Source organism: Bos indicus x Bos taurus, chromosome 10 (assembly GCF_003369695.1).
Source record: "Bos indicus x Bos taurus breed Angus x Brahman F1 hybrid chromosome 10, Bos_hybrid_MaternalHap_v2.0, whole genome shotgun sequence".
NCBI classification, from domain to species: domain Eukaryota; kingdom Metazoa; phylum Chordata; class Mammalia; order Artiodactyla; family Bovidae; genus Bos; species Bos indicus x Bos taurus.
Genome location: NC_040085.1, coordinates 32,316,314 through 32,342,356, shown reverse-complemented (window position 1 = coordinate 32,342,356; position 26,043 = coordinate 32,316,314). Strand labels below are relative to the sequence as shown.

At 35.9% G+C, this 26,043-nt stretch overlaps 1 protein-coding gene across 5 annotated transcripts in view; it reads right to left on the bottom strand.

The window, feature by feature from the left end:
• The window catches only part of TMEM62 (transmembrane protein 62), a 45,132-nt gene that overhangs the window by 3,095 nt on the left and 15,994 nt on the right, over positions 1-26,043 (bottom strand). For 3 of the 5 annotated variants that reach the window (XM_027553672.1, XM_027553669.1, XM_027553673.1), the window contains 9 exons: positions 23,298-23,439; positions 20,617-20,741; positions 20,353-20,475; positions 16,852-17,007; positions 13,029-13,188; positions 8,849-8,962; positions 6,584-6,668; positions 2,279-2,383; positions 716-834 (listed from right to left, as the gene is read on the bottom strand). In XM_027553672.1, the coding sequence (XP_027409473.1) occupies positions 716-834; positions 2,279-2,383; positions 6,584-6,668; positions 8,849-8,962; positions 13,029-13,188; positions 16,852-17,007; positions 20,353-20,475; positions 20,617-20,741; positions 23,298-23,439 (1,129 nt within the window). The remainder of the gene's footprint in view (positions 1-715; positions 835-2,278; positions 2,384-6,583; positions 6,669-8,848; positions 8,963-13,028; positions 13,189-16,851; positions 17,008-20,352; positions 20,476-20,616; positions 20,742-23,297; positions 23,440-26,043) is intronic. The other 2 variants (XM_027553670.1, XM_027553671.1) reach the window with 2 other exon arrangements.

Genomic DNA, 26,043 nt, shown 5'->3' with positions numbered 1-26,043 from the left:
ACTGCCCTCTTATGAGGCTGTGAACTCATTTTGAACAATGTTTTTGGATCTCTTATAAAACTTCAGATCATCACCTCAGATTTTGATCCATTAGCCCCATTAGGTAAGAACAATAAATAAATAAATTGTTAGGTAAACAGTTTTCAAACCTGTTTACAGAGATTTGCTACAGGTCTGGGTTTTTTATTTGTGTTTGTTCTAAAGAAATCTCAATCCAAATGTAAACCTAATATATCAGTGTTTTCAGAAACAAATGAACTGCTAAGACAGCTAGAAAGCTTCCACTGGGTAACTCATCCACTTTTCTTGTGTGTCTATTTTTCCTTTCCTCCCTCTGAAATAGTTTCCTTCTTCATTATCATAACCAATTTTGGTTTACCCTGAAGTCTATCATTTATTCTACCATAAGTCTCTTCTTTCACTGTTTGTAGATGAAAAAGCACAGTGAAACAAACAAACAACAAAAACCTCTCTCACCTCTTATAAACCTTCCTGCCAAAAACTTATCTTAGATGCTTACAAGAGTGGTGGAAGAAAGAGCTTGGAAAGCACTATAAAAACAAATAAAATACCAAATACTAAAGACTGCCCTGCCGGTAGGTTAGGACACATGATCTGTGGTATTTAACTTGGGATTTTGGATATAATTCGTAATTGTTATGCAATTAGTCCAGCAAAACCAAGATGGTCTTAAATTGTATTTCTGAATTCTTACCTGGAGAATTCCAACTATAAACGTTAAACTGCCTTGTAGGAAATGTCCATCAACAAAGATTCCAAAGGAAAAGCAGCAGCCCAATTTGCCTTTAGTGATTTCACCAACAAACCATGGGCCTGAAAGAGGCAATGGATAGGAAAGGAATTTACATAACTATGATTCTGATTACACATATTCACAAGATACATTTTAGGACTAATGAAGAAATATGAGACTAGTCACCTATAAGCATTTGCTTGCAAAGCTTTTCTTCTCTGTTAATCTCTGTTGTACCATATCCCAGCTAACCAATTATTCGCTCTTTTGCTCCCTATTTCTCTAGATTATAAAATTGCCTAAGTGCTATATCTGGAATAGATTCCAGAAACAGACTGGAGTACATTCACAAATTTTAGAAGATTCTTAACTTTCCTTTAAGAAGCAAAAAGGTACTCCATAGACACTTAATTTTCCAGATAACGGAAATTTACTCCTTTAAGCAATAAGACTTCAAACACTTTAATCATTCTAAAATGTACTTCTTATCTTTCTTATTAATGAATGTATTTTATCCTTTTCTTGCTGACCCACAATCCTTACTTTGTACATCAACTACATACTCAGGGTTAACATGTTCATAGCTTAACTCACTTCTTTATTTTTTCATCTGCAATGCCAGAATGACTTTTCTCTACTCCCTATTATTATTTACTGCTCCTTCTCAATGTGCAGGCTTCTGGAACTACTATATTGTCAAGAATGATTAAGGGACAGTCGGATTTCCCTTCTCAAAATATAATACTATCATTTGCTGGTAAGAGTAGAGTTCAACTTTAAAAAGTCACAGGTAATTTTCTCAGATATATATATATATTATATACTCCATTAGATACATCTTAGTTTAAGTGTCAACCTTTAAAAATGGAACAACTTCTCTTCTAATGTTTCCCTTTACAGTCAGGAAGCAAATCACTTGCTTTGGTCCTAGTGGAAAACAAGTGTCTGAAACAGCCTCAACCCATCTTCTAACAAGGAAACCAACCTCCAAAGGGGAATCTGCCATAGTTTGTTATACAAAATTGTAAAGAGTCATATTTTTATTTAACTGCTTTCTGTTCTCTGGTGGGAGTAACTAATAACGAAATAAAAGTCCAAAGATGGACTGAAAGTATAAAATATAGACTAAGGATATATTAACTCCTAAATGACTCTTAGTAAGGAACATTCATAAATTCTGACAAAGTAATGAAAGAAATAAAGTGTGGTGAAATAGAGGACAAAGCTTTAATGTGATCAAAGGCTGCTCTGAGGAGATGACATTTAAGCTGAACTTCTATCTTCTATTAAGTTTCTACACAAATACTAATTGTCATGGTCCTCTCAGCACCCTTAAGTTAGCCTGATGTTGATTAAATGTCCTTTAAGTTAGGAAAGGACTGTATTCCCCAAGATCATGCCCCAGGAAATGAAGAAGCCATGTGCCAGTCATTGTGCTCCCCAGAACCTAAATGGCTAATGTTAAAATTCTCAATACATTCTTTGGCAGAATTCTCCACAATGTCAGGTTTCCTAATGACTTACCCAGCACTGTATACAAGGTCAGCAGCAACACAGAATAGTAGGAGATATTTAGTTTGCTCAAGACATGAAGGGAAAATGACGTCAAATTTATAAATCCTGGTGGTCCTAAACAGAATAAATTTGAAAACTCCAGTAAACACATTCAAAGTTCAGGTTCTTTAAAATATTTTCTAGAAGACTTCCAATGGCTATCTACTACATCTTCAGCAAATCATTTGTAATATGGATGACATTACTTTAAATCAGCAGTTGGCAGGAATTCTGGTAGGCCATTTCACTTAGAATTACAGAACGTAGGAAGTTCAAAGCAATGGTGTAATTGCAAGACACACACACACACAAATATTCTATGCTCAAAAAACGATCAAGTCTTTGTTTTCCATGAGACTTAGTATCCGAACGTACAAACTTCCAAAAGTTATATCAAAGTATGTCAAAGGTCACCCAGTGTTTGGGTGCACTACAGCACTATTTACAATAGCTAAGACATGGAAGTAACCTAAATGTGCGCATGCGTGCCATGTCTGACTCTTGGCGACCCCACAGACTGTAGCCCACCAGGCTCTTCCACCAATGGAATTTTCAAGGCAAGAATACCGGACTGGGTTGCCATTTCCTATTCCAACACACTATGTATAAGACAAATAATCAACAAGGATTTACTGTTTAGCAGTTTTGGTTTCAAATTTGGGAAAACAGTACATCAAGGCTGTCTACTGTTACCCTGCTTATCTAACTTCTGTGCAAAGTACATCATGCAAAATGCCGAGCTGGAAGAAGCACAAGTTAGAATCAAGACTGCAGGGAGAAATATCAATAATCTCAGATATGCAGATGACACCACACTTATAGCAGAAAGCAAAGAAGAACTAAAGAGCCTCTTAATGAAGGTTAAAGAGGAGAGTGAAAAAGTTAGCTTAAAACAACTAAGATCATGGTCCCTGATCCCATCACTTCATTGCAAATAGATGGGGAAACAATGGAAACAGTGACAAGACTTTATTTTCTTGGACTCCGAAATCACTGTGAATGGTGACTGCAGCCATGAAATTAAAAGATGCTTGTTCCTTGGAAGAAAAGCTATGACCAACCCAGACAGCATATTAAAAAACAGAGACATTACTTTGCCAACCAACGTCTGTAATCAAACCTATAGTTTTTCCAGTAGTCATGTACGGATGTGAGAGCTGGACAATAAAAACACTGAGCCCTGAAGAACTGATGCCTTCAAACTGTGGTCCTGGAGAAGACTCTTGAGAGTCCCTTGGACAGCAAGCAGATCAAACTAGTCAATCCTGAAGAAAATCAGTCCTGAATATTCATCAGAAGGACTAATGCTGAAGATGAAGCCCCACTACTGGCCACCTGATGTGAAGAGCCGACTCACTGGAAAAGACCCTGATACTGGGAAAGATTGAAGGCAGGAGGAGAAGGGGACAACAGAGGATGAGATGGTTGGCTGGCCTCACCGACTCAATGGACCTGAGTTTGAGCAAGCTCCAGGAGTTGGTGATGGAGAGGGAAGCCTGGCATGCTACAATCCATAGGGTCACAGAGTCGGACATGAGTGAGTGACTGAACAACAACAGCTGTATAGCACGAGGAAATCTACTCAATCTTCTGTGATAACCTACATGAGGAAAGAATCTAGAAAGAATGGATACATGCATATGTATAACTGAACCACTTTGCTGTATACCTGAAATACAACATTATCAATCAAATAAATTGTTTTAAAAACTATATATATATATATCAAAGGCAAATGTCAAAATTTAATCTTAAGTATAAATATCTAAAGTTAACATGAGTATCTGTCCAAATATTCTCTTCCCATATGTGACGCAGCTCTTAATTCAGTTATCCTCTTACTTCAACTGAAAGGGATCTCTAAAAGATCTCTAAATTAACACCTCTTAAAATACAGTGCCAGAAAGCCAAAGCACCAGGTCTTTATTCTGCAGCCACAGACTAGAGCCTCACAGATGCTCAACCCCAGCCAGCCATTTCACTCGTCTGTGGCTGATCATATATCAGTTATCAGAAGACTATGATGGGAAGCTCAGTACACACTGAGCAACACCTGAGGGGAAGCTACTTAAAGGGCCCCAGTGAAAGACAGCCTGATATAAGTAATGGCAGATCTTCCCTAGAAGACCAGCGTGTTCATTTTATACTCATAACACTGTTCAACCCAACAGATAATTACAGACAAAGCCTGACAATGCGTGACCTTTCTCACTTTGTGTGTTGCATACTTACTACTCATTCATCTCTCATTCTAGTCTGGTACTTCTCAAAGTATTGACCTACGTATCCATTCATTATCATTATTTATTTATTTTAAATATATCATTCTTTAGCCTTAGAGGCAGCTATGCTATAAATTTTAAGCAATGATTCTCTACTTTGGCTGTACGTTAGAATAACCTGGGGGAACTTTTAGAAAATACTCATGCCCAAGTCTCACCCTCCAGAGATTCTGATTTAGTTGACCTGGGAAAGAGGGGAGTTGAGGCAGCAACCCAGGGGATTCTAGGCAGCAGGACTGAGAAATACTGCTTTGGACAGAGCCGTGCTTCTCAGCCCTACCACACACTAGAATCATCTGAGGAGCTTTAAAAAATACTGATGCTTAGGTCCTATCCACAGACATTCTGTGTAAGCACTGAAAGTACTGTGTAGACACTGTGATTTTAAAAGTTCCCCAGGACATTCTAAGGTGTAGTCAGATTGAGAAGTGTTGTTTACAGAAAAGAACTGACCTGGAGTCAGACTCTTATTAGCTATAAGACACTAGATAACCTACATTAACTCTGCAGTCCTCAGTTTTCTAGTCTTTAAATGGGAAACAATAATACCTACCTCACAGGATTGTTGTAAGATTAAGATAATGTAAGTAAAAATACGTTGTGAATTTTAAATAACTATACAAAAATACTGGTACTCCCACATGAGGCTGAGGCATCCCTCAAATATTTATTTATTTACATTTTGTGCACTAATGCTTTTTGAACTTTTTCACAGAATTTTTAAAAATATATATAAGCAGGAAAACATTCAGTAGGATATGTATACTAGTGAAAGTGGAGAGTGAAAAAGTTGGCTTAAAGCTCAACATTCAGAAAATGAAGATCATGGCATCCGCTCCCATCACTTCATGGGAAACAGATGGGGAAACAGTGGAAACAGTGTCAGACTTTATTTTTCTGGGCTCCAAAATCACTGCAGATGGTGACTGCAGCCATGAAATTAAAAGACGCTTACTCCCTGGAAGGAAAGTTATGACCAACCTAGATAGCATATTCAAAAGCAGAGACATTACTTTGCCAACAAAGGTCTGTCTAGTCAAGGCTATGGTTTTCCCTGTGGTCATGTATGGATGTGAGAGTTGGACTGTGAAGAAAGCTGAGCGCTGAAGAATTGATGCTTTTGAACTGTGGTGTTGGAGAAGACTCTTGAGAGTCCCTTGGACTGCAAGGAGATCCAACCAGTCCATTCTGAAAGAGATCAGCCCTGGGATTTCTTTGGAAGGAATGATGCTAAAGCTGAAACTCCAGTACTTTGGCCACCTCATGCGAAGAGTTGACTCATTGGAAAAGACTCTGATGCTGGGAGGGATTGGGGGCAGGAGGAGAAGGGGACGACAGAGGATGAGATGGCTGGATGGCATCACTGACTCGATGGACGTGAGTCTGAGTGAACTCTGGGAGTTGGTGATGGACAGGGAGGCCTGGCGTGCTGCGATTCATGGGGTCGCAAAGAGTCGGACACGACTGAGCGACTGATCTGATCTGATCTGATCTGATGGTTTAATCTTTACCACAGTCCTCCCCTTCCCCACAATCAGTTCCTGGGATTTCATCCAAGCCAGGAAGGAATAAGGAACACTTACTTCAACAAGTGTCAATATTTATTGTCTGAAATACACAAACTCAGTGCTGGGTGCTGTAGAAAACAGAAAAGAAGTACTGAACAAGAGCTCCTATATTGAGGAACTCGAGTCTGATTGAGGAGAAAATATACACATTTGAAGTTGTGATGTAAACAAGGTGATTGGCTGGTTAAGTACAGAATTAATCCTTAGGAAGGACTCTTGGGATTCAAAGACACAAAAGTTCATTATGACCTGGAAAGGTTGGAGAAAATGGTACAGAAAAGGGGGTTTGAAGTGAGCACGATAGTTTGAAGGATGCACCTCACAGAGTTCAGGCAAAGACAGTCTGCACTGACATTTAGTCAGGAGATTATGGGATGCATGAAAGTAAGGTCTTCTAAGAGTAAAAGGAACCCATGGTGACTAACCTTTATGCTCTGGATATGCTTGATACCGAAAAATAATGAGAATGATGAGCTGGATCAGCACAATCATCACAAATATGACCCGGGCCTGCAGACAAAGAGAAATTAACATGGAACAGACATATGGATACATCTTCAGTTTTTATAAACAGCCCCATTAACACAAACGGAAATGACATCATTAGGAGAAATGACTATATAAGAAAAATATACAGTCAAAGAGAATTGAAAATCTGATGCGGCAAAGAAGATAATTGTAAGTTGCCTCAGCATTTGTCTTTTAAGATTTGGATACCTGGACCAACATTGAAACTAAATAATTTCATACAGTTACATAAAATCAAATTAAAACAGTCCACTTTCAGTGTACTAGGTTAAGCATAATTTGTACTGTTTTATTTAAAATCTTATAAGAGTGTTACAAACTTACGGTTACAGGGGGAGGGCAGAAGCAGGGAAGGGATAGTTAGGTAGTTTGGGATGGACATGTACATACTGCTATATTTAAAGTGGATAACCAACAAAGACCTACTGTATAGCACAGGGAACTCTGCTCAATATTATGTAACAACCTAAATGGAAAAAGAATTTGAAAAAGAATAGATACATGTAAATGTATAACTGAATCACTTTGCTGTACACCTGAAACTATCACAACACTGTTAATCAACTATATTCCAATATAAAATAAAGTTTTTTTAAAAAGTATAAAAGTGAAACAAACAAACAAACCCAGTATGCAATACACTACAAGCTGAATAAACAGAGACTGCATTTCTTTATGCTTTCTCCACCAGGAAATCACTCACTTGAAGATTAATTCACAGTAAAGAGACATGTAATCTAGGTTCTTGTTCTCCAAGTACGGGCCCCAGGTCATCTCTGGAATCACCTTGAGCCTCTTAGGAATACAGAATCTCAGGCCCCATTTCAGCTCTACTAATCAGAATCAGCCTCTTATTCACATTTCCAAGTGATTCATAAGTACACCAAAGTTTTCAAAGCCTGATCTAGGTGACTATTAAAAATCCCCAAAAGAAAAATAAATAATTTGTAAAAATGAGATGCAAATGCCCATTAGGCATATTTTTTTAACATTCAATCACACAAGTAATAAGCGTAAATTAAAATAATAAGGAATGCACATTAAGTCTGTGCGGATATAAGAGGAGATTAAGCTATCTTTGGAAGGTGAAATGAAAGGGGTTTAAATTTTCTTCTCAACATTGTAGTGCATTTTATGTTAATACCCAGGAGAAGGAGATCTGAGGAAACTAGACTGTAAATTGCCAAAGATTCTCTGAAAGACAGTTTGACAGTGTATATTAAAAACTAAAAAATAAAAATATTTATTCATTCAAGAAATACTTATTTGAGGGTCTACTTGTGTTAGGCATACCAAAAAGACATTCTTGCACTCATGGGACTTATCTTTTCATGAGGGAGAACAGACCAAAAACAATGAATATAATAAATAATTTTAAAATCTGTGTAATTATATAAATTATATAATAAATGAAGCATGTAGAATAATGTGTCCATTCTTTGATCCAACAATTCATTTCCAGAAATTTCCAAAAAACTAATAAATGCAGAAACAAGCAATATTTTTGCAGTAGAGGGAAAAATTGGAAACAAATGCTCAACAATAGGGAAATGGTCAAATAAATTAAGGTATGTCTATGACAATATAATGCAGCCAATAAGCATCATGTATAAAACAAATGTGATGTAAGAAAACCATCAAAACAAATTCCTCAGTAGAAAAAATCAAATGGAAAGAGAATGAAAAGTATATTACCATTTTATAGTAAAAACTTATATCCAAATGTAAATAAGAGAAAAATAAACAAATAGTATTATAATGAGAAATACAATGGTTATAATGGTTAGTGTGATAAAGGAATGATGTGGGGTTCATTATACATTACTTCTAAATTTTCCAATTTTTCTATATTAAGCATGTATTATTTATGTGGGAAGAAATATTATTTTTGAAATATCCTAATTTAGCACAGTTCCTATAATTCCCTTAGTAATCCTGTTTTATGTCATTACTTAGAACCAGGTTCAGAACAGGTAATACATGTCTGTGTCTCCTCTTCTTTTAATTCAAATCAATTTAAAGTCATTGTATTCTTCTAGACAAACAACTAAACTTTTAATTTGATAAGGTTCTGCTTTCTCATCACATGAGTATATTATTTATGACATCAGACCTACCAAATCTAGTAAAAACATATATAATAGTAAGTTGAATTTACTCACCACAGTACAATGGTCAGTAAGGAGAATAAATGATGCCAGGGGATCAAATCTGAGCTGAATATCCTCTCGAGCTGAAAATATGTGTTGAACACTCTTACTTCTTCCAGCAGAATCCTAGTAATAAGCACAGTAGGGAAGCAACCCTCATGTACAAATACGTACAATGTTCCAAGATTAAGTTTCCAATAATTTTCGTCAGTTATCTCAGAATAAGTGACACCTTTTTTCATTTATTTTTGAGTCTTCCTATGAAAACTTGATTTTTTTTTCAGAGTATCTTCGTACTTTATTTTTTTTTAACTTTAAACTTTTTCTTTTGTACTGGGGTATAGCTGATTAACAATGTTGTGGTAGTTTCAGGTGAACATATGAGCACTTTAAAACTTCTTTTAAACTTTGTAATTCTAGATTTGAATTGGAAATATCAGTGTGTATCACAAAGTAGTCTTTAAAAAAAAAAATCTGTATTTCCCTTTGTTTATTGAAAAGACCTAAAAACAGTAATGAGCTAGCTGGGCTAGTGCCCAGATTTTGGTCTCAAAATAAAATTCCCCACTACAAGAAACCAATGTTCTTTAGAGAAATAGCTGATTCCAATTCTTGAGTAAGAAATGCACAAGGGCTTGGAACATCTTTGTACCAGAAAGAAAGAAAACTTAACAAGGACTATTAGGATTGTATCAGAGGACTTAGTGGCCAACTTAGGCTCCCACTAGCCAAAGATGGGACAATTGAACATCAGAAAGAATAAATGCAATGGAGTGAAACATACCAACCACGTTTTTTTTAACTATGAATTCATAATAATACTGAAAGACTCATTTGGTTATGTTTGGCAGATGGTAGAGAATTCATTATTCTGAAAACAGATTTAGAAAAGGGAAGGTGGAGGATGAATGAAGACTTTATCCTGCCTTTCCTGTATGAACTCTGTATCTGGGTATCAAATAAGTGAGCCAAATTTCTTTTCTATGGGACTCTTCTAATTAATACTCATATAATTAAGAGTGGCAATTTGAATATCACCATTTTATAACTCCAATGAAATAATGTATCTAGTCTCAGACTATCAATAGGTACTAGAATTCCCACAGTGAATGGAGGATAAGCCAGCATTGTGCTGGCACTGGCTTGTCTGACAAGGGCCAATTGCTACATGTTCAGGAACTTTGCACTCCAGTGTTCCTGCCTGGAGAATCCCAGGGATGGGAGAGCCTGGTGGGCTGCCGTCTATGGGGTCGCACAGAGTCGGACACGACTGAAGCAACTTAGCAGCAGCAGCAGGAACTTTGCAGACCAGCTAATGTATCGGTAGCTTAAAACCAGCTACTGGAGGAATATTTATACTATGGAAATTGGTATACATCAACTTCTTCCCTTCAAACATGCCCCAAGTTAGTGGTTAAACATTTACCAGCACACAACTATGTAGGATCAACAATATCTACATACAGTGATCAATTTTAATATTCTTAAAAGAGAGACAACCAGATATTATAGGCTTCTGATAAAAGCATAAAACACCAAAGGAAGTATTCCTGCCAAAAAAACAGAGACTCAAATATGATCAAACCTTAAAATCTAACTACCAGTTATAGAAACTAGAGGGAGTGGAAAATCATACTACATGATACCACATGGATACAAACAGCAAAAATCCAGAATACAGAAACACTACAGGATAAAAGGTCCAGTTTCCAAAGCAAACAAATTGCAAGGGGGAAAAAAGGAGGATGGAAAGGGAACCTATAGATTAAGAAACTGAAAAGACAAATCAGCTAAATGCAGTATTTGAGCCTTGTCTGAATTCTGATTTGAACGAACCAAATGCAATATAAATGACAAAATGGGAAGACTGGAACATTAGCTGAATAGTTTGAAATTAAGGTATAAGTGTTAATTTTTCAGGTGTGATATGGTATTATCATTACTTTTTTTAAATAGTTATCTTTTAGTGATACATACTGTCATACGAATATTTACACAGATGAAATAACATTGTGGTATAGGGAGAAGTGGATAGGGTATAGATGAAACAAGACTGTTCATGAGTTGATAATCTTTAAAGTTGGGCGATTCGTTAAAGTTGGGAATTCATTATAGTATTATCTCTTTCATTTATTTTAAAAATTCCCTATCATGAAAAGCTTTAAAATAGCAAAAAGAATTTGCACTGGTGTTTATCAAACTTTTATTTCTCAAGTGTTCTTACTCTGAATTACGTATTCTTGGGGTTTTTTTAAAGTTCTTATTTTAATGCAGAGATTCTCTTTGAGAGATAGAGATTTCTAGAGTTTACTTTTTAAATTGGCAAAGCAGGCACAATAATCTTACATTCTGGTTCTCAAACTTTAGTGCACATCAGAATCACCTGGAGGGATTGTCAAAGCATAGGGTTAGCTTTCATCTCCAGAATTTCTGATTCATAGGTTTGGGATTGGACCTCTAATGAGTTTCCAGGTGATGTTGATGCTACTACTTCAGGAACCACACTGAGAACTGACTGAAAAGTCTAGTTGGTACTAGGTTGCCTGGAAATGTACAGATATTCAATAAATACATACATAGATAAAATAAATCAGTGTCTTCTCCCATGAAGTTTTCTCTCAGACTCATCTATATGTAAACTGTATTTAAAAGGACAGAATTTTCTCATTGATGAATAAGGCGACTAGGTTCCCTATTTTAGTATTCAGTAGACTAATTTCCTAGAATTATATTCATATAGACAGAAAACAGATCAGTGGTTACCTGAAATGGGGGTGGAAGGAAAGCAGTTGCAAAAGGGCATAAGAAGACTTTTGAGAGAGACAGATGGTATTGATTGTAGTAATGGTTTCAAGGATGTGTAAGAAAGTCAAAACTCACCAAACTGTACTCTTAAGTATATGGGTTTTAAATATAAATTACATCTCAAAAATGTTAGAAATATGAAACATATCAAAATATATGTTATTTCACATTTTTACTAAGGATTCAACTAAGCAGGCAGAAATGTTTTGAGGAATGTGAACTATGGTTTCTTCCTTATAAAACAAGCAATTCAAAGATATGGGAGTTCCACCTTCCTGCAAGGAGCAGGTCTGTGATTGCTCTCACTTCTTCCCCATGACTGTAAAGATAGGGAACAATTTATTCCACGTGTACTTATATCTTCAAGTCGTTTTAAAATAAGCCAACTTCTAATATGAAAGACATTAAGGAGAGCATCCCCTCCTTCCACATGCTATCTGTGAGTTTCTTCTTCCTTCTAAGCAGATGGGTGGCACTGCAGAGAGCCTTCTCCTGTTTCCTCATCTATGAACTGGAGATAAAACTTACATCATGGAAGATTGTTACATGGATTTAGTAAAAAAAAAAAAAAAATTCTAAGTGTCTTAGAAGAAGGTCAGTAAATTGCTCCTTCCTGCTCAAAATCTTTCTCTGTGACACACATATAAAAAAGATGAGAATAATTACATGTGTTTTCTGAAGGATTACTTGGCAATCTTCAAACTAAGACTTAACATTAAAAGATTAGCTTAAAACTGTCATCAAACCATACTGTGGTAAGATTGACGGGCTTTTTTTCCAGAAACTAATTTTTTAGCACAGTCTACCACCTAACATGTTTCATCGTATTGACAAAACTGCTCTATTTTGGTAATGATGATCACTTTCTACTCTGGCAGGTCTGCTGAATTAAATGCCCCACAAGCTGAATCAGAAAAGGGATAGGCAGGCAGTTCACTACATGCACTATCAATGCCCACTCCCCAAACAAAAAATCTCTTTGATGCCTTGAAAATTTTCTATCTTAGGCTTTCAAAATAGTAAACACAATTTTCCAATACTTGGAGACAGCAATCAAAGGTGTGGACACATAAATACATGTGACTTATTCTATTATCTTTAGGTATATTGGGGAAATTCTGGCTCAAGTTGGAAGAAAGCAAAAGAATGATTCCCTGGGATTAAAAAAGAGGGGACTGCAGTCGGTAGTCGCACACTCATGTTCTCTGCCCAGTTTTCAGTCTAACAGCAGAATTGCTCCTGAGTGTCTATGTTCAGAATATTTTAACCAGTGTATTCAAAAATTTTTACTTAGTTTCATCTTAATCAACTGACTAAAAAAAAAAAAAATCAAAGTTCAATGTGGTTACTAATCATTTACATACCAAGTTGAAAATTACTAACTTACCTGAACGATAACTTCTATGTTATGTGTCTTATTACTGTAGTTTCTTGGGTTCCACTTTAGTATGAAAATAGGACCAGACAAATGACTAGCTTGCCCTAAAGGAACTCCATCAATCTTAACTGCAACTGAAGTAATGGAGGATAAGGAAAAGGCCAAGACTCTAAAATGAAAGCATAAATGCATGGTTTTAGGTATTTGCCATTGTTTCTATAAAGAAGAATAACCCTGTTATAACCTGAAAAGATTTAAGTACAGTAAAGCTTCCATCGGTTGATCTTTAGGTTCCTGAGATGTGGAACCTGTGGATTCAACCAACCATAGATTGAAAATATTCAAAAAAGAAAAATTTCACAAAACTTGCATTTGCCTTGCACCAGCAACTATTTACACAGAAGTTAAATTGTATTAGGTATTATTAAGTAATCTGTTGTTGTTCAGTCACTAAGTTGTAGCCAACTCTTTTGCAACCCCATGGAATATAGCCCGCCAGATCCTCTGTCCATGGGATTTCCCAGGCAAGAATACTAGAGTGGGTTGCCATTTCCTTCTCTGGGGATCTTCCCAACCCAGGGATCGAACACACATCTCCAGCATTGCATGCAGATTCTTTACCACTGAGCCACCGGAAAAGCCTATAGGTAATCTAGGTAAGATTTGAAGTATAGGTTATAGGCAAATACTACACCACATTACATAAGGGACTTGAGCATCTGAAGACTCTGGTATTTGCAGGGGGTCCTAGAACCAATCTCCCAGAGATACCAAAGGGCAACTGTAAAATAGACCATTACACTCTGCAACTGTTCATACGACACGGCTTATATGATCTGAATTCTTTGTAAACGGTGGCTTCTGGAGTTGTATAACTCAGCAAACCTGAAAAGGTGAGAAATTAGAAACTATTCTAAATCTAAATCTGATATGCAGCTCCTATCAAGAAATGTAACCGAAGAGATATATATTCCACTTACCTAGTAATCAAAAGAAATAAAACAGCTTGGTACCCTTTTTTTTCCAGAATAATGAGTAAATATTTTTAAAAGTACAGTATCCAATAATGATAAGAGTTCTGTGAAATTTGCACTCCTATTTCTTGGTAACATTATAAATTAGTACCTGTTTTCAAAAATAATCAGGTTCCTTGTACACTGCTGATGAGAATGTGAAACGACACAGCCAATATGGAAAACAGTATGGCAGTTTCTCAAAAAATTAAACAGAATTACCATATGGTCCAGCAATTCCACTTCTAAATATATACCCAAAAGAACTGAAAGCAGTGACTGGAACACACATATTTATACACATGTTCATAGCATTATTCACAATAGTGAAAAGTTGGAAGCAAAAGTGTCTATCAACAGATGAATAGGCTGGTAGGTTTAGTCGCTCAGTCGTGTCCAACTCTTTTGCAACCCCATGGACTATAGCCCACCAGGCTCCTCTGTCCTTGGGACTCTCCAGGCAAGAATACAGGAGTGGGTTGCTATTTCCTTCTCCAGGGGATCTTCCCAAATCAGGGATCGAACCTGGGTTTCCTGCATTGCTGGCAGACTCTCTGCCAACTGAGCCACCTCAACAGATGAATGGATTAACAAAATATAGTATATACATGCAATGAAATAATATTCAGCCTTAAAAAGGAAGAAGATTCTGGCACATGCTTCAAAACTGGTGAAGACAGAATTCCTTGGTGGCACAGTGGATAAGAATCTGCCTCCCAGTGCAGGGGACATGGGTTCGATCCCTGGTCTCGGAACATTCCTCATGCCTCAGAGCAACTAAGCCTGTACACAACTACTAAGCCTGTGCTCTAGACCTTGCAAGCCATAACTACTGAAGCCTGTGCACCTAGAGCCTGTGCTCCGCAACAAGAGAAGCCACTGTAATGAGAAACCTGCACATCACCAGCTAAAGAGTAGCCCCAGCTCGCTGCAACTAGAGAAACCCTGGGAGCAAAAATACAACCAAAAATAAACAAATAAATCTTTTTTTAAAAATGGGTGAAGACATTACACTAAATGAAAGAAGCCAGTCACAAAGGACAGATATATGATTCTCCTACATGAGGTACCTAAAGTAGTCAAGTCCATAGAGACGAAAAGTAGAATAATGGTTGCTGGGGGCTGGGGGGAGGGATAATAGGGAGTTAATGTTGAATGGGTACAGAGTTACAGTTTTGGAAGTTAAAACAAATGGTGGTGATGGTTGTACAACAATATGAAAGTACTGTACACTAAAAATGGTTAACATGGTAAATTTTATGTATATTTTACCAAAAATTTTTTAAAAGAGTAATGATTTTAGTTGCAAAAAAAATAAAGTAGTTAGAAAACCTTTATCAACAGTCACAAAGGAATTCAAACTATTTCAGCTAGAATCCCATTTCTAGAACTCTATCTAAAGCAATTATTCAAATAAAGGAAGAGTCTATATGCATCAGATGTTCATCCTCAAATTAGAAGAAAATCTAAAAGATCACCAAGAAGATAGGAAAATAGTTATATATACTATGATCCATTCTCTCTGTTGACAGAAAAAAGGTAGGAATTAGAATACACTGTACCCTATGATTATGACTATGTAAATACATGCCTGAAAAAGAATGCCTGAGAAAGAAAACTCATGTTAACAATAGTTCTATTAGGGGGTGGGGGATGGGACAGGAATACACATATAATCCCATTACCTTATTTTCCAAAAGTTATGTCGTGCTATTTTTCAAAATAAAATTTTAAGGAAGTATATTAAAACAAGTGCCCTTATGTTTGCAAAAGGTTATAAGTCTCTTCCAAAAGGAATGGTAATGTTTCATTAAGATTCTATTTAATACTACTCAGCCATAGAAAAGAACAAAATAATGCCATTTTCAGGAACATGGATGCAACTAGAGATTATCATAGTAAGTGAAGCAAGTCAGAAAGAGAAAGACAAATACACTATGATATCACTTATATGTGGAATCTAAAACGTGACACAGATGAACCTACCTGTGAAATAGAATCAGGGATGCAGGGATAGAATGCCAAGCGGGAGGGGAGTGGGAGAGGGTTGGACTGGTATATATAGAAGAGAGAAACTACTGTATAGCACAGGAAACTATATTCAATATCTTGTGATAAACCATAATGGAATAGAAAATGAAAAAGAATGTATATAAATGTATAGCTGAATTACTTTGCTGTACAGGAGTAATTGACACAACATTGTAATTCAACAATACTTCAATAAAAAATAAGTTGAGATGTCGCTGGACGTCCAGTTGTTAAGACTCCATGCTTTCACTGCAAGGGACATAGGTTCAATCCCTGATTGGGGAACCACGATCCCCCATGCTGCACAGCAGAGCCAGAAAAAATTAAAAAAGAAAAAAGATTCCATTGACATATACTGTCAAATTCATACACCAAATGAATTTTCAATTCCATAAGGTTTATATAGTTTTTGCTTTTTTGAAAGGCTATGTAGCAAAATTTTAAAATATATATATTTCTGATACATGATATAACTTTGTTAAAGTAGGATACAAATGAATAGATACATCATGATTATGGCAATGTAAAAACATGCATATACAGAAGCTGAAATAAAAGAAACAATAATGGTAGGATTGTGGGTTTCTAAACTTTTTTTCTAATTTCAACAGCTTAAAAACTATGTATTTTTTAACTGGGAATGAAATAGTAGGCAATGTATATAATGTTTAGATTGTTGATAAAACTAAAGTGGGGCATCTCATAGCTTTCACCTGAGAATGCAATCACAATGACTTATCCTCTATCAATAACAAACTAAAAGTAAATTCTGAAAAATTGCTACATACCTGATGTGTGTTGAGTGAAGGAGTCTTTCTAATGGTTCATGTTTAGCAGAACTATAGAGAAGTGACTTAGGATTAGTGATAAGAACCACAGGCCACTCGCCAAAGATCAAATCTGCAAAGCTAAAGAGGTCATGATCAAAAGCAAAGATCCGGTACCTAGAGATCAGAGAACAATGAGGTAATTTAGTCATTTCATATTTTAAGAGGGACTGAAGGATAAAAAACAGAACAAAGTTAAAAATATAAAATTATACTTTCTGAGATTACTTATTGGAATGCAGAGTAAATAATATCGTTCCTCTTTCTTTCCTTGCGCCTTTCACTGTTACATTTTGTCATACGTGACATTTGTCACAATTGGAATCTGACTGAAACAATGAATTTTCACTGTGTCCTAAAATAATGCCCAGTATATAGCATGTATTCTTAATTTTTAAATAAATGTTTATTGAATTAAATCATTTGATTTCTATACTTTAAGGCTATTTTGAACCTAAAATATTCATCGTAAGCCTAACATCTAACATTCTTCATCCTATCAACAATGCTACATAAAATATTAAAATGAGCACAATTTGAAACCTTTAATTCTTCTTTAAAACATTTCTATAATTTCAAAGAAAATAGCAAAAGTTAAGTGGTTTTGATTTTCTAAATGCACATTGAGGTATAACTATTCATTAAAGAGTAAGCAAAGTTCTGTATTTTCTAACTTTTAAAACTGAGGAGAAAAATGATTAGCTATGGCAGAAACAATAGTGCTCACCAAATATTCCACGTGCTCCCCTGCATTTCCCAGTCTCCCTGGTATTAGGTTGGGACCATGTGACTAGTTCTGGCCAATGGGCTGTGAACAGAAGTGACATGTATCACACTTCTGGTCCAAAGTACTTAAGAGTGGGTATGAGTTCTCCACGCTCTCTTCCCTGCCCTGGAATTGAGGTGTTGAAATAGTCATGTTATAAGATGGAGGAAGTCTGAATTCCAGAGTTACCCTGCGGCTGCAAATTTCCCTGACTCATACTATGAGTCCTATTCCCAGTATGAGTTTACAAAAATGAAAAAAAAAACTAAACATCTGTTGGGTTAAGCCACTGATATTTCTCGATTTATTTGCATACCCAACAAAGTCTAGTCTAATATTACTAACATACTAACAGTTTTTAAAAACCCTTCTAGGGAATTTCCTAGCAGTCCAATGGCTAGGACTCTGCACTTTCTTTTGCTGAGGGCATAGGTTCAGTCCCTGGTTGGGAAACTAAGATCCCACAAGCAGCACAGTGAAGCTGGGGAGAAAAAAAAACTCTTCTATTGTACTAAGACATAATATTAGGGCAAGACGGCTGGATGGCATCACTGACTCAATGGACATGAATTTGAGCAAGTTCCAGGAGATGGTGAAAGACAGGGAAGCCTGGCGTGCTGCAGTTTATGGGGTCACAAAGAGTCGGATACAACTGAGTGACTGAACAAAACATAATAAAATTTAAATATTTATAAGGACAGATAAAGGTTAGTTTCTTTCAGTAACATAAACTCTAGATAAAACCCTAGGGTGGAACACAGGAGAGCAGGTGGGAAGAGAAAGAAAGGAAATGGTTTCATTAATTAACATGACTTAACTTGTAACTGTTGCATATATAAGAAATCAAAAAAAAAAAAAAATCAAGAAGTTGAACAAGGTTTAGGAAGGCTACCTGGTAAAAAGTAATTCTAGTCCAGCCCACAGCCTCACCATCATAAACAGGCAGGTCTTAGTTCAAAGTAATTACAGTTGCCAAATAATTAGAGGCTTCAAGCTTAGCTCTTACACAGTTTCTAGAAAAGCCAACTGAAATGAATAAGTACTTTCCAAGATATAAAACTTCTTTTTAATTAATGGAAGTATAGTTGACCCTTGAACAATGCAGGGGTTAGGGGCACCAACCCTCAAGCAGTCGAAAATCTGAGTATGACTTCCCAGTCAGACCTCCATAACCTCAGTTCTGCATCCATGGATTCAACTAACCATGGATTGTGAGGTACTGTAGTAAGTACTTTGTGAAAAAAATCTGAGTATACGTGGACCTGCACAGTTCAGACTGTGTTGTTCAAAGGTCAACTGTAGTTAAAAATAGCAAGATAACATTCAGCTTAACAAATATTTACTAAGTATCTAACATCTTCATAGCACTGGGTTTAACAAAGTTAAATAGCAATTGATATAAAACAATGAAATGGTAGTTATCTATACGTATACTTGCACTTAGATAGTTATTCTCAAATACATACTGCATTATTCTCAGTAAATATATATTCAACTATACTGTATGCTTGATAAGTTATGTTTTCTCTTCAAAACACTTTAACCCTAGAACTACCATATGATCCAGCACTTTGGATATATATCCTGGGTATATATCCAATTTGAAAAGATACATGCACCCCAATGTTCATAGCAGAATTATTTACAACTGCCAAGATATGGAAGCAACCTAAGTGTCCATCAACATAAAAATGGATAAAGATATGGCATATATACAATGGAATAATACTCAGACATAAAAAAGAATGGAATTTTGCCATTTGTAACAATGGACTTGGAGGGTAGTATGCTAAGTGAATAAATTAGAGAAAGACAAATACTATACAAGATCACTTATATGTGTAATCTAAAAACTACAACAAACTAGGGAATATAATGAAAAAGAAACAGACTTACAGATAAAGAGAATAAACTAGTGGTTACCACTGGGGAGAGGGAAGAAAGAAGGAGCAAGATAGAAGCAAGGGGTTAAGAGGTACAAACTATTACATATAAAGTAAGCTACTGGGATATTGTGCAACACAAGGAATATGGCCAATATTTCATAATAATAATTATGACTTTTAAAAACTGTGAATCACTATATTGTATACCTGTAACTTATACAATATTGTACATCAACTATACTACAATTTAAAAAAATGCTTAATAATAATAATTTTTAAAAGTTTAACCTTAATAAAAACCAACTGTAATCTATTTGAAGAACTTAAATCACTAATATATTGCAGCAGTAACTAGAAAAGCAAATACAAAATTTAGGGAAAGATATGACATATTTCTAGCCCTAATGTTTCTCAAAGTGTAGTCTCTTGAGCACCTGGTAGACTTTTTTTTAAAAAGTAGTTTCTTGTGTCCTAACCCAGACCAACACAACCAAAATCCCTAGAGTGAGGGCCTGGTATTCTTTATTTTTCATAAGCTCCTCTAAGAGCTTGTGTACACTGCAGTTTGAAAACTATTTCCTAGAGGATGCATTTGAAACTCCAGTGTAACATAGCAATGGCAAACATAACTGCTGCAACAAGATTTCTGCATAAGGATAAAGACTGCCAGATACATATTTCCCTTCAAAAACAGACAGATGTCACAAGTTTTTCCTTAACTGGGATCACTCATGGTAGTGATCAGAAAACTATTATTGCTTTAGAAAAACTTACACGTATAAGTTGTATTTTGTGGGGTAGTTCCCTTACCTTCTGTTATCCTTCCAGTCCCCTAGCTCAAGTTCCAAAGGGCCCTGGAAGTGACGAGTGTGCAAAACAGGCATAAGTCCACCAAGGGTATGAAGATGCCCACACAAATAAGCTGTAGCCGAACTAACCAATAAAAAGCAAATGAAATAAATGAACAAAGATAGCTTGTGATGCCAAGTTAATAAAAATATCTCTTTAAAAAAGCAAAATAAGTAGAAAACAGAAAAGACCTAAAACAATCTTGATTTTGGAAGCCTGTCTCACCTCATTATTGACCGAAGTCCTGGTGATGGAGAAAGGATAGTGGATGTTGTATAGTGTCCAAACCAAATACTGTGGTTGCTCCAACTACTTTCCTTGGCCAGTAACAAAAGCTCCTCCATCTGTTTCTGAAATCAGAGAAAAATAGGAGGAGCTTTAATTAGGGCTCAGGCTGAAATCTAATGTCAATGGATTATACAACTCCCTTGAGGTTTTATAATAAGTATATTATGTCTAAGGCTTAAACTTTACTAAGTTTCTGTATGGGCCTCTCTAAGTTTCAACTGTTTAAACATACATTATAATTCATTTGATCCTAAAAATAAGTCTGCACTAACTAGGACAGGGATTATTCCCACTTGACAAATAAGGAAACAGAAATAAAGAATAATCTTAAATTACATAAATTTCTTTCTTTACTTCTAAATTTAATCTTCTCAGCCCTGTATACCACAGTGTAATAAATAAAGAGGATATCAAAACTAAGCTTATAAAACAAGATGTACATATATCCAAAGGAAGCTTTGTACCAGAATGTTCACAATATTCTACTCATAATAGACAAAAACTAGAAACCATCAAAAAAAATTACAGTATATCCATGTGTGTACAATGGAATACTACTCAGCAGTAAAAAAAGCACACATACAGTAATACAGATGAATCTTAGAGTTACATTAAGCAAAAGAAGCCAGACACAAGAGTTCATACTGTATGATTTCATTTACATAAAATTCTAGAACAGCACTAATCTATACTGACAGAAAACCAATCAGTGGTTCCCCAGAACTGCAGGTGAAGATCAACAACACAATAGAATTTTCTATAGTAATGGAATGTTCTCTCTTGATTGTAGTGAGTTACATCAGTACATACACTTGTCAAAATCCTTCAAATACTCAAAATGAGTGCATTTATTCTATGTAAATCATCACTCAGAAAGATAGCTTCTGAAATAACTTGTACATATATAAATATACATTAATATTACCTGTGAAGTGCTTATAGCAATGAATTCCTGGGTCCTACCTTCAGGTTTTCTAATTTGGTAAGTCTTGGACAAAGTATGAGAATCTGCATTTTACAAAATAGCTGTTTTTCAGGCAGATTATCAAATTAAACCTTAAAAAACACTATTCTACAGGGTAGGCTTTAAAATAACAAGCTAATCAACTCTAGACTGTCTAAAGACACTCAGTAGTCAACAAAATACACTTTCATTTAATAAAATGGCTAATAAACACAATGTATTTAACAATATTTTGTTCAAGTTTCTTTAAACCCTCATACCACTTTGAATCTTTCGGCATTTAACAATTCGCTTTTCATTATAGTTAATTCTACACAGGTCTTAAGCCCCAACAGTAGATTAAATATTCTAAGAGGCCAAGGACTTGATCTTATCACCCTTGCATATGGACACATATGTCTTACATACATGCACATAATCATTAATGAGTTGACATTTGCTGTACCAAGACATGGGCAACCATTGAAGTAAATACGTTTCTTTTAAAGTATCTTTTGTAAGCTTGGTGAAAATTGTTGCTGGGTTGAAACTTTACAGAAAGTCATATCTGAGAACCTCTAAGACATAATCTGAGAACCTCTAAAACATAATTAGAGGTTCTCAGATGTGACTTTCCATATAGTTTCAACCCAGCAACAATTTTCACCAAGCTTACAAAAGATACTTTAAAAGAAACATATTTACTTCAATGGTTGCCCTTCTCTTACCAAAAAAAAAAAAACCACACAGACCATTAGCTAGAAATGGCAACTGTGGGGATATAGGAATATGCCATATTGTAAACAAAGCTGTATGTCCTGCACCTTGCAAATTGCATGCTCTACTTAGTACCTATTCAATAAATGTTTACTGTTGTTGTTCAGTCATTAAGTCATGTCCAACTCTTTGCAGCCCCATGGACTGCAGCTTGCCAGGCTCCTCTATCATCCACTGTCTTCCAGAGTTTGCTCAAATTCATGTTCATCAAGACACTGATGCTATACAACCATCTTAACCTCTGCTGCCCCCTTCTCCTCTTGCCTTTAATCCTCTTGCCTTAAATCTTTCTCAGCATCAGCATCTTTTCCAATGAGTTGGCTGTTCATATCAAGTAGCCAAAATACTCAAGTTTCAACTTCTGCATCAGTCCTTCCAATGAATATTCAGGGTTGATTTCCGTCAGGATTGACTGGTTTTATCTCCTTACAATCCAAAGGCCTCTCAAGAGTCATCTCCAGCACCACAATTCAAAAGCATCAATTCTTCTGTGCTCAGCCTTCTTTATGATCCAACTCTTACATTTGTACATGACATGACTACTGGAAAAACCATAGCTTTGACTAGATGGACCTTTGTTGGCAAAGAGATGTCTTTGCTTTTTAGTATGCTGTCTAGGTTTGTCATAGTTTTCCTTCCAAGAAACAAGCACCTTTTAATTTCATGATATAAAATGTGAGTTATTCCTTTCCCAGGTTTTGGGACAAGAATAGGGATAGCAATAATAGGGTTGAAGGAGTCAATAATTTCTTCTAGTCATACCCAAAACCACAGTAGAATTTTTCTCAAGCATTTCTAGATAAGAATTTGTTTACCTAGGATAACTTTTAAGTGAGCCACGTGTATCTGAAAAAAATAAAATAGGTTAGTGCAAAGGGCAGTGGGATTTTAACTGTACCTGATTTAAAATTCCAAAGAAATTAAAAGGTCTCTTAGGCCCTGGATTAAGGCTGGCATCCAAAGAGATGAAAGAATAGTTGCCAAAGGGAGTACTGTGGACATAACGAAAAGAGCCATCCCTCCGTACGGCAGAATACTTCCTAAAAAATAACAAGACAAGAAAGCTTTAGTGCAATCATAGGAAAACAAAATGAGTTTAAATTCCTGCCCTACTAGCACACTATATTTTGACTCCCTTTGTAAAGGAAATTTCCATGATCTGACAGAGAAATACACAAAACTAGATATCAGACCCACAATGGATAAATCAATTAAATTTTTTTTTCCTTTTGTCTCCAAAGATGCAAGCAAACATATTCATCAGTAACCAAGCACAAGGTCACCAAGCAAAGCATAAAAGTAGGTGGCTAATGTAAGCAATCCACTAAACATTTTAAAAGAGATAAATCAGAATCCAAGGAAATGGTACTTATCAGTCATTAAAAATTGTAGTGCGTGTGTGCTAAGTGGCTTCAGTTGTTTCTAACTCTTTGAGACCCAATAGACTTGTAGCCTGCCAGGCTCCTCTCTCCATGGGATTCTCCAGGCAAAGATACTGGAGTGGGTTGCCATTCCCTTCTCCAGGGGATCTTCCCAACCCAGGGATCAAACCCTCATTTCTTACATCTCCTGCATTGGCAGGTGAGTTCTTTACCACTAGCACTACCTGGTAAGCCAAAAAATATTGTAGTGAGGGCCTCCTAAGTACCTAACAGAATTCTTGGTGTAGTGAGATACAAAAGTGTTGAGTTCTTAAAACAGGAGTGAAAAGGCTTAAGTCACAATAAAGCCTTGCAAAGAAGTTACTGAGCCAGGAGGAAAATGTTCAGTCAGAACCAGTAAATCTTTTTTTCAGTTTCTAAAAATATATTGAAAACATACACAGGGTCCACATCCAGTAATGAAAGTCCTCATCACCTTAAGTATCAACAGTATTCAAGTGTCCAGTAAGTTGGAGAGTGAAGAGTAAGGAGAAAGGATGGGTAACAGAGTGTACAGGCTTGGCACTCACTGAGTATTTGTTGAATAAATGTGAAAGAAAGTAGAGATTATATTTGGAGCTGCTGCTGCTGCTGCTAAGTTGCTTCAGTCGTGCCCAACTCTGTGCAACCCCATAGACGGCAGCCCACCAGGCTCTTCTGTCTCTGGGATTCTCCAGGCAAGAATACTGGAGTGGGTTGCTATTTCCTTCTCAAATGCATGCATGCATGCTAAGTCGCTTCAGTCATGTCCAACTGTGTGTGACCCTGTGGACAGCAGCCCACCAGGTCCCACTGTCCACAGGATTCTCTAGGCAAGAATATTGGAGTGGGTTGCCATTTACTACTCCAATATTTGCAGCATACCTGTATTATTCAAATGTCAGAACATTATAAGAAAATATCTGAGTGTCTTATATGATATTTTACCTAACAGTACATGTGAAAGAAATACAAATAAACTTCTGAAATTTAATGTGCCATCAGGGAGCTATTTTTAAGGAACAACTATCAAATACATCATAAATATACTGTCATAGATATTACAATTAATAGTCAATTGGTTCTATTACCTCTCTTCCTGATATTTTTAAAATTTCTATTTAAGGGTTTTTTCCTCACTAAAATTTGTATTGATATTTTTCCTGCTTTTTTTTTCACATTTATTCTTCAAGATCTTATAATCTCATATGTATTGTTTCCTTTCCTACATTTTTGACATATTAAAATCCAACTATCTAAAATAAAATTCAGGTATTTGAAAGCAGAGGTTAAAATATACAATAGTCTTTGAATTCTGGATTTTGGCATCTCTGAGGCATTCTAGAGATCACAATTTAACCTCAAGATTTTTTTCCTTCCTTTTTTTCCCTTCCTTTCATATGATACTTCCATAAAGCCTGTATCTCTAACTAAATGTCATTTATTAAATCCAGATAAAGTGTAATGGTTAGAAACAAAAATATAAAGGTAAGAAACTTTAAAGTGATTAATAATTTGACTTTTCCCAATTACTAATCAGACCCTAAATCCTGTTAATTCTTTGAAAATGTCTCTTAAGCCCATTCCCATAATCACCATCAAAGATACAAACAGTTAATAAGAAGTGGGAGATTTTCATCTCTGTCCGTCTCTTTTCTCACTTTAACAAAAGAGGACAACCCCCTCTTCCATGTTATGGTGACTCTATCTGTTAACCAGTTATCATCCTCAAATTCATGTCACCATCCCCATATCCATGATCCTCGTTCAGACAGGTCCTCTACTCATTTCCAACCTTTTCCTTTTGATGGTTAGATTACTGTAGGATTTTTCTACTTAGTCTATACAACTCCAATCTCTTCCTTTTTATCCCTATCTCTATTTTGTTATGTATCTGCCCTTTATAAAATACTATTTTCCTATGTTGCTAATCTCCTTAGGAATCTATACTGGATTATAAACTATTATTACTTATCACATCTAAATTTCTATGCTTGTCACTTGACACCACCATGAACTGGCTCTAACTCTCTATCCAATGTTGTATCAATCCTCAAAATGAACCTTTATTCTGATGATAACAATTTCTTTACTGCACTCAAAACCTCACTCTAGTTTTTAAAGCTGTTTATACTCATCCTTTTGCCTAAAATATACCCCTCAGAATTTCTTACTCCTCCAAAGGCTACCCATCTTTTAAGACCGGACACAATTTTCACTACTTTTACAAAGTCTTTTCTAACT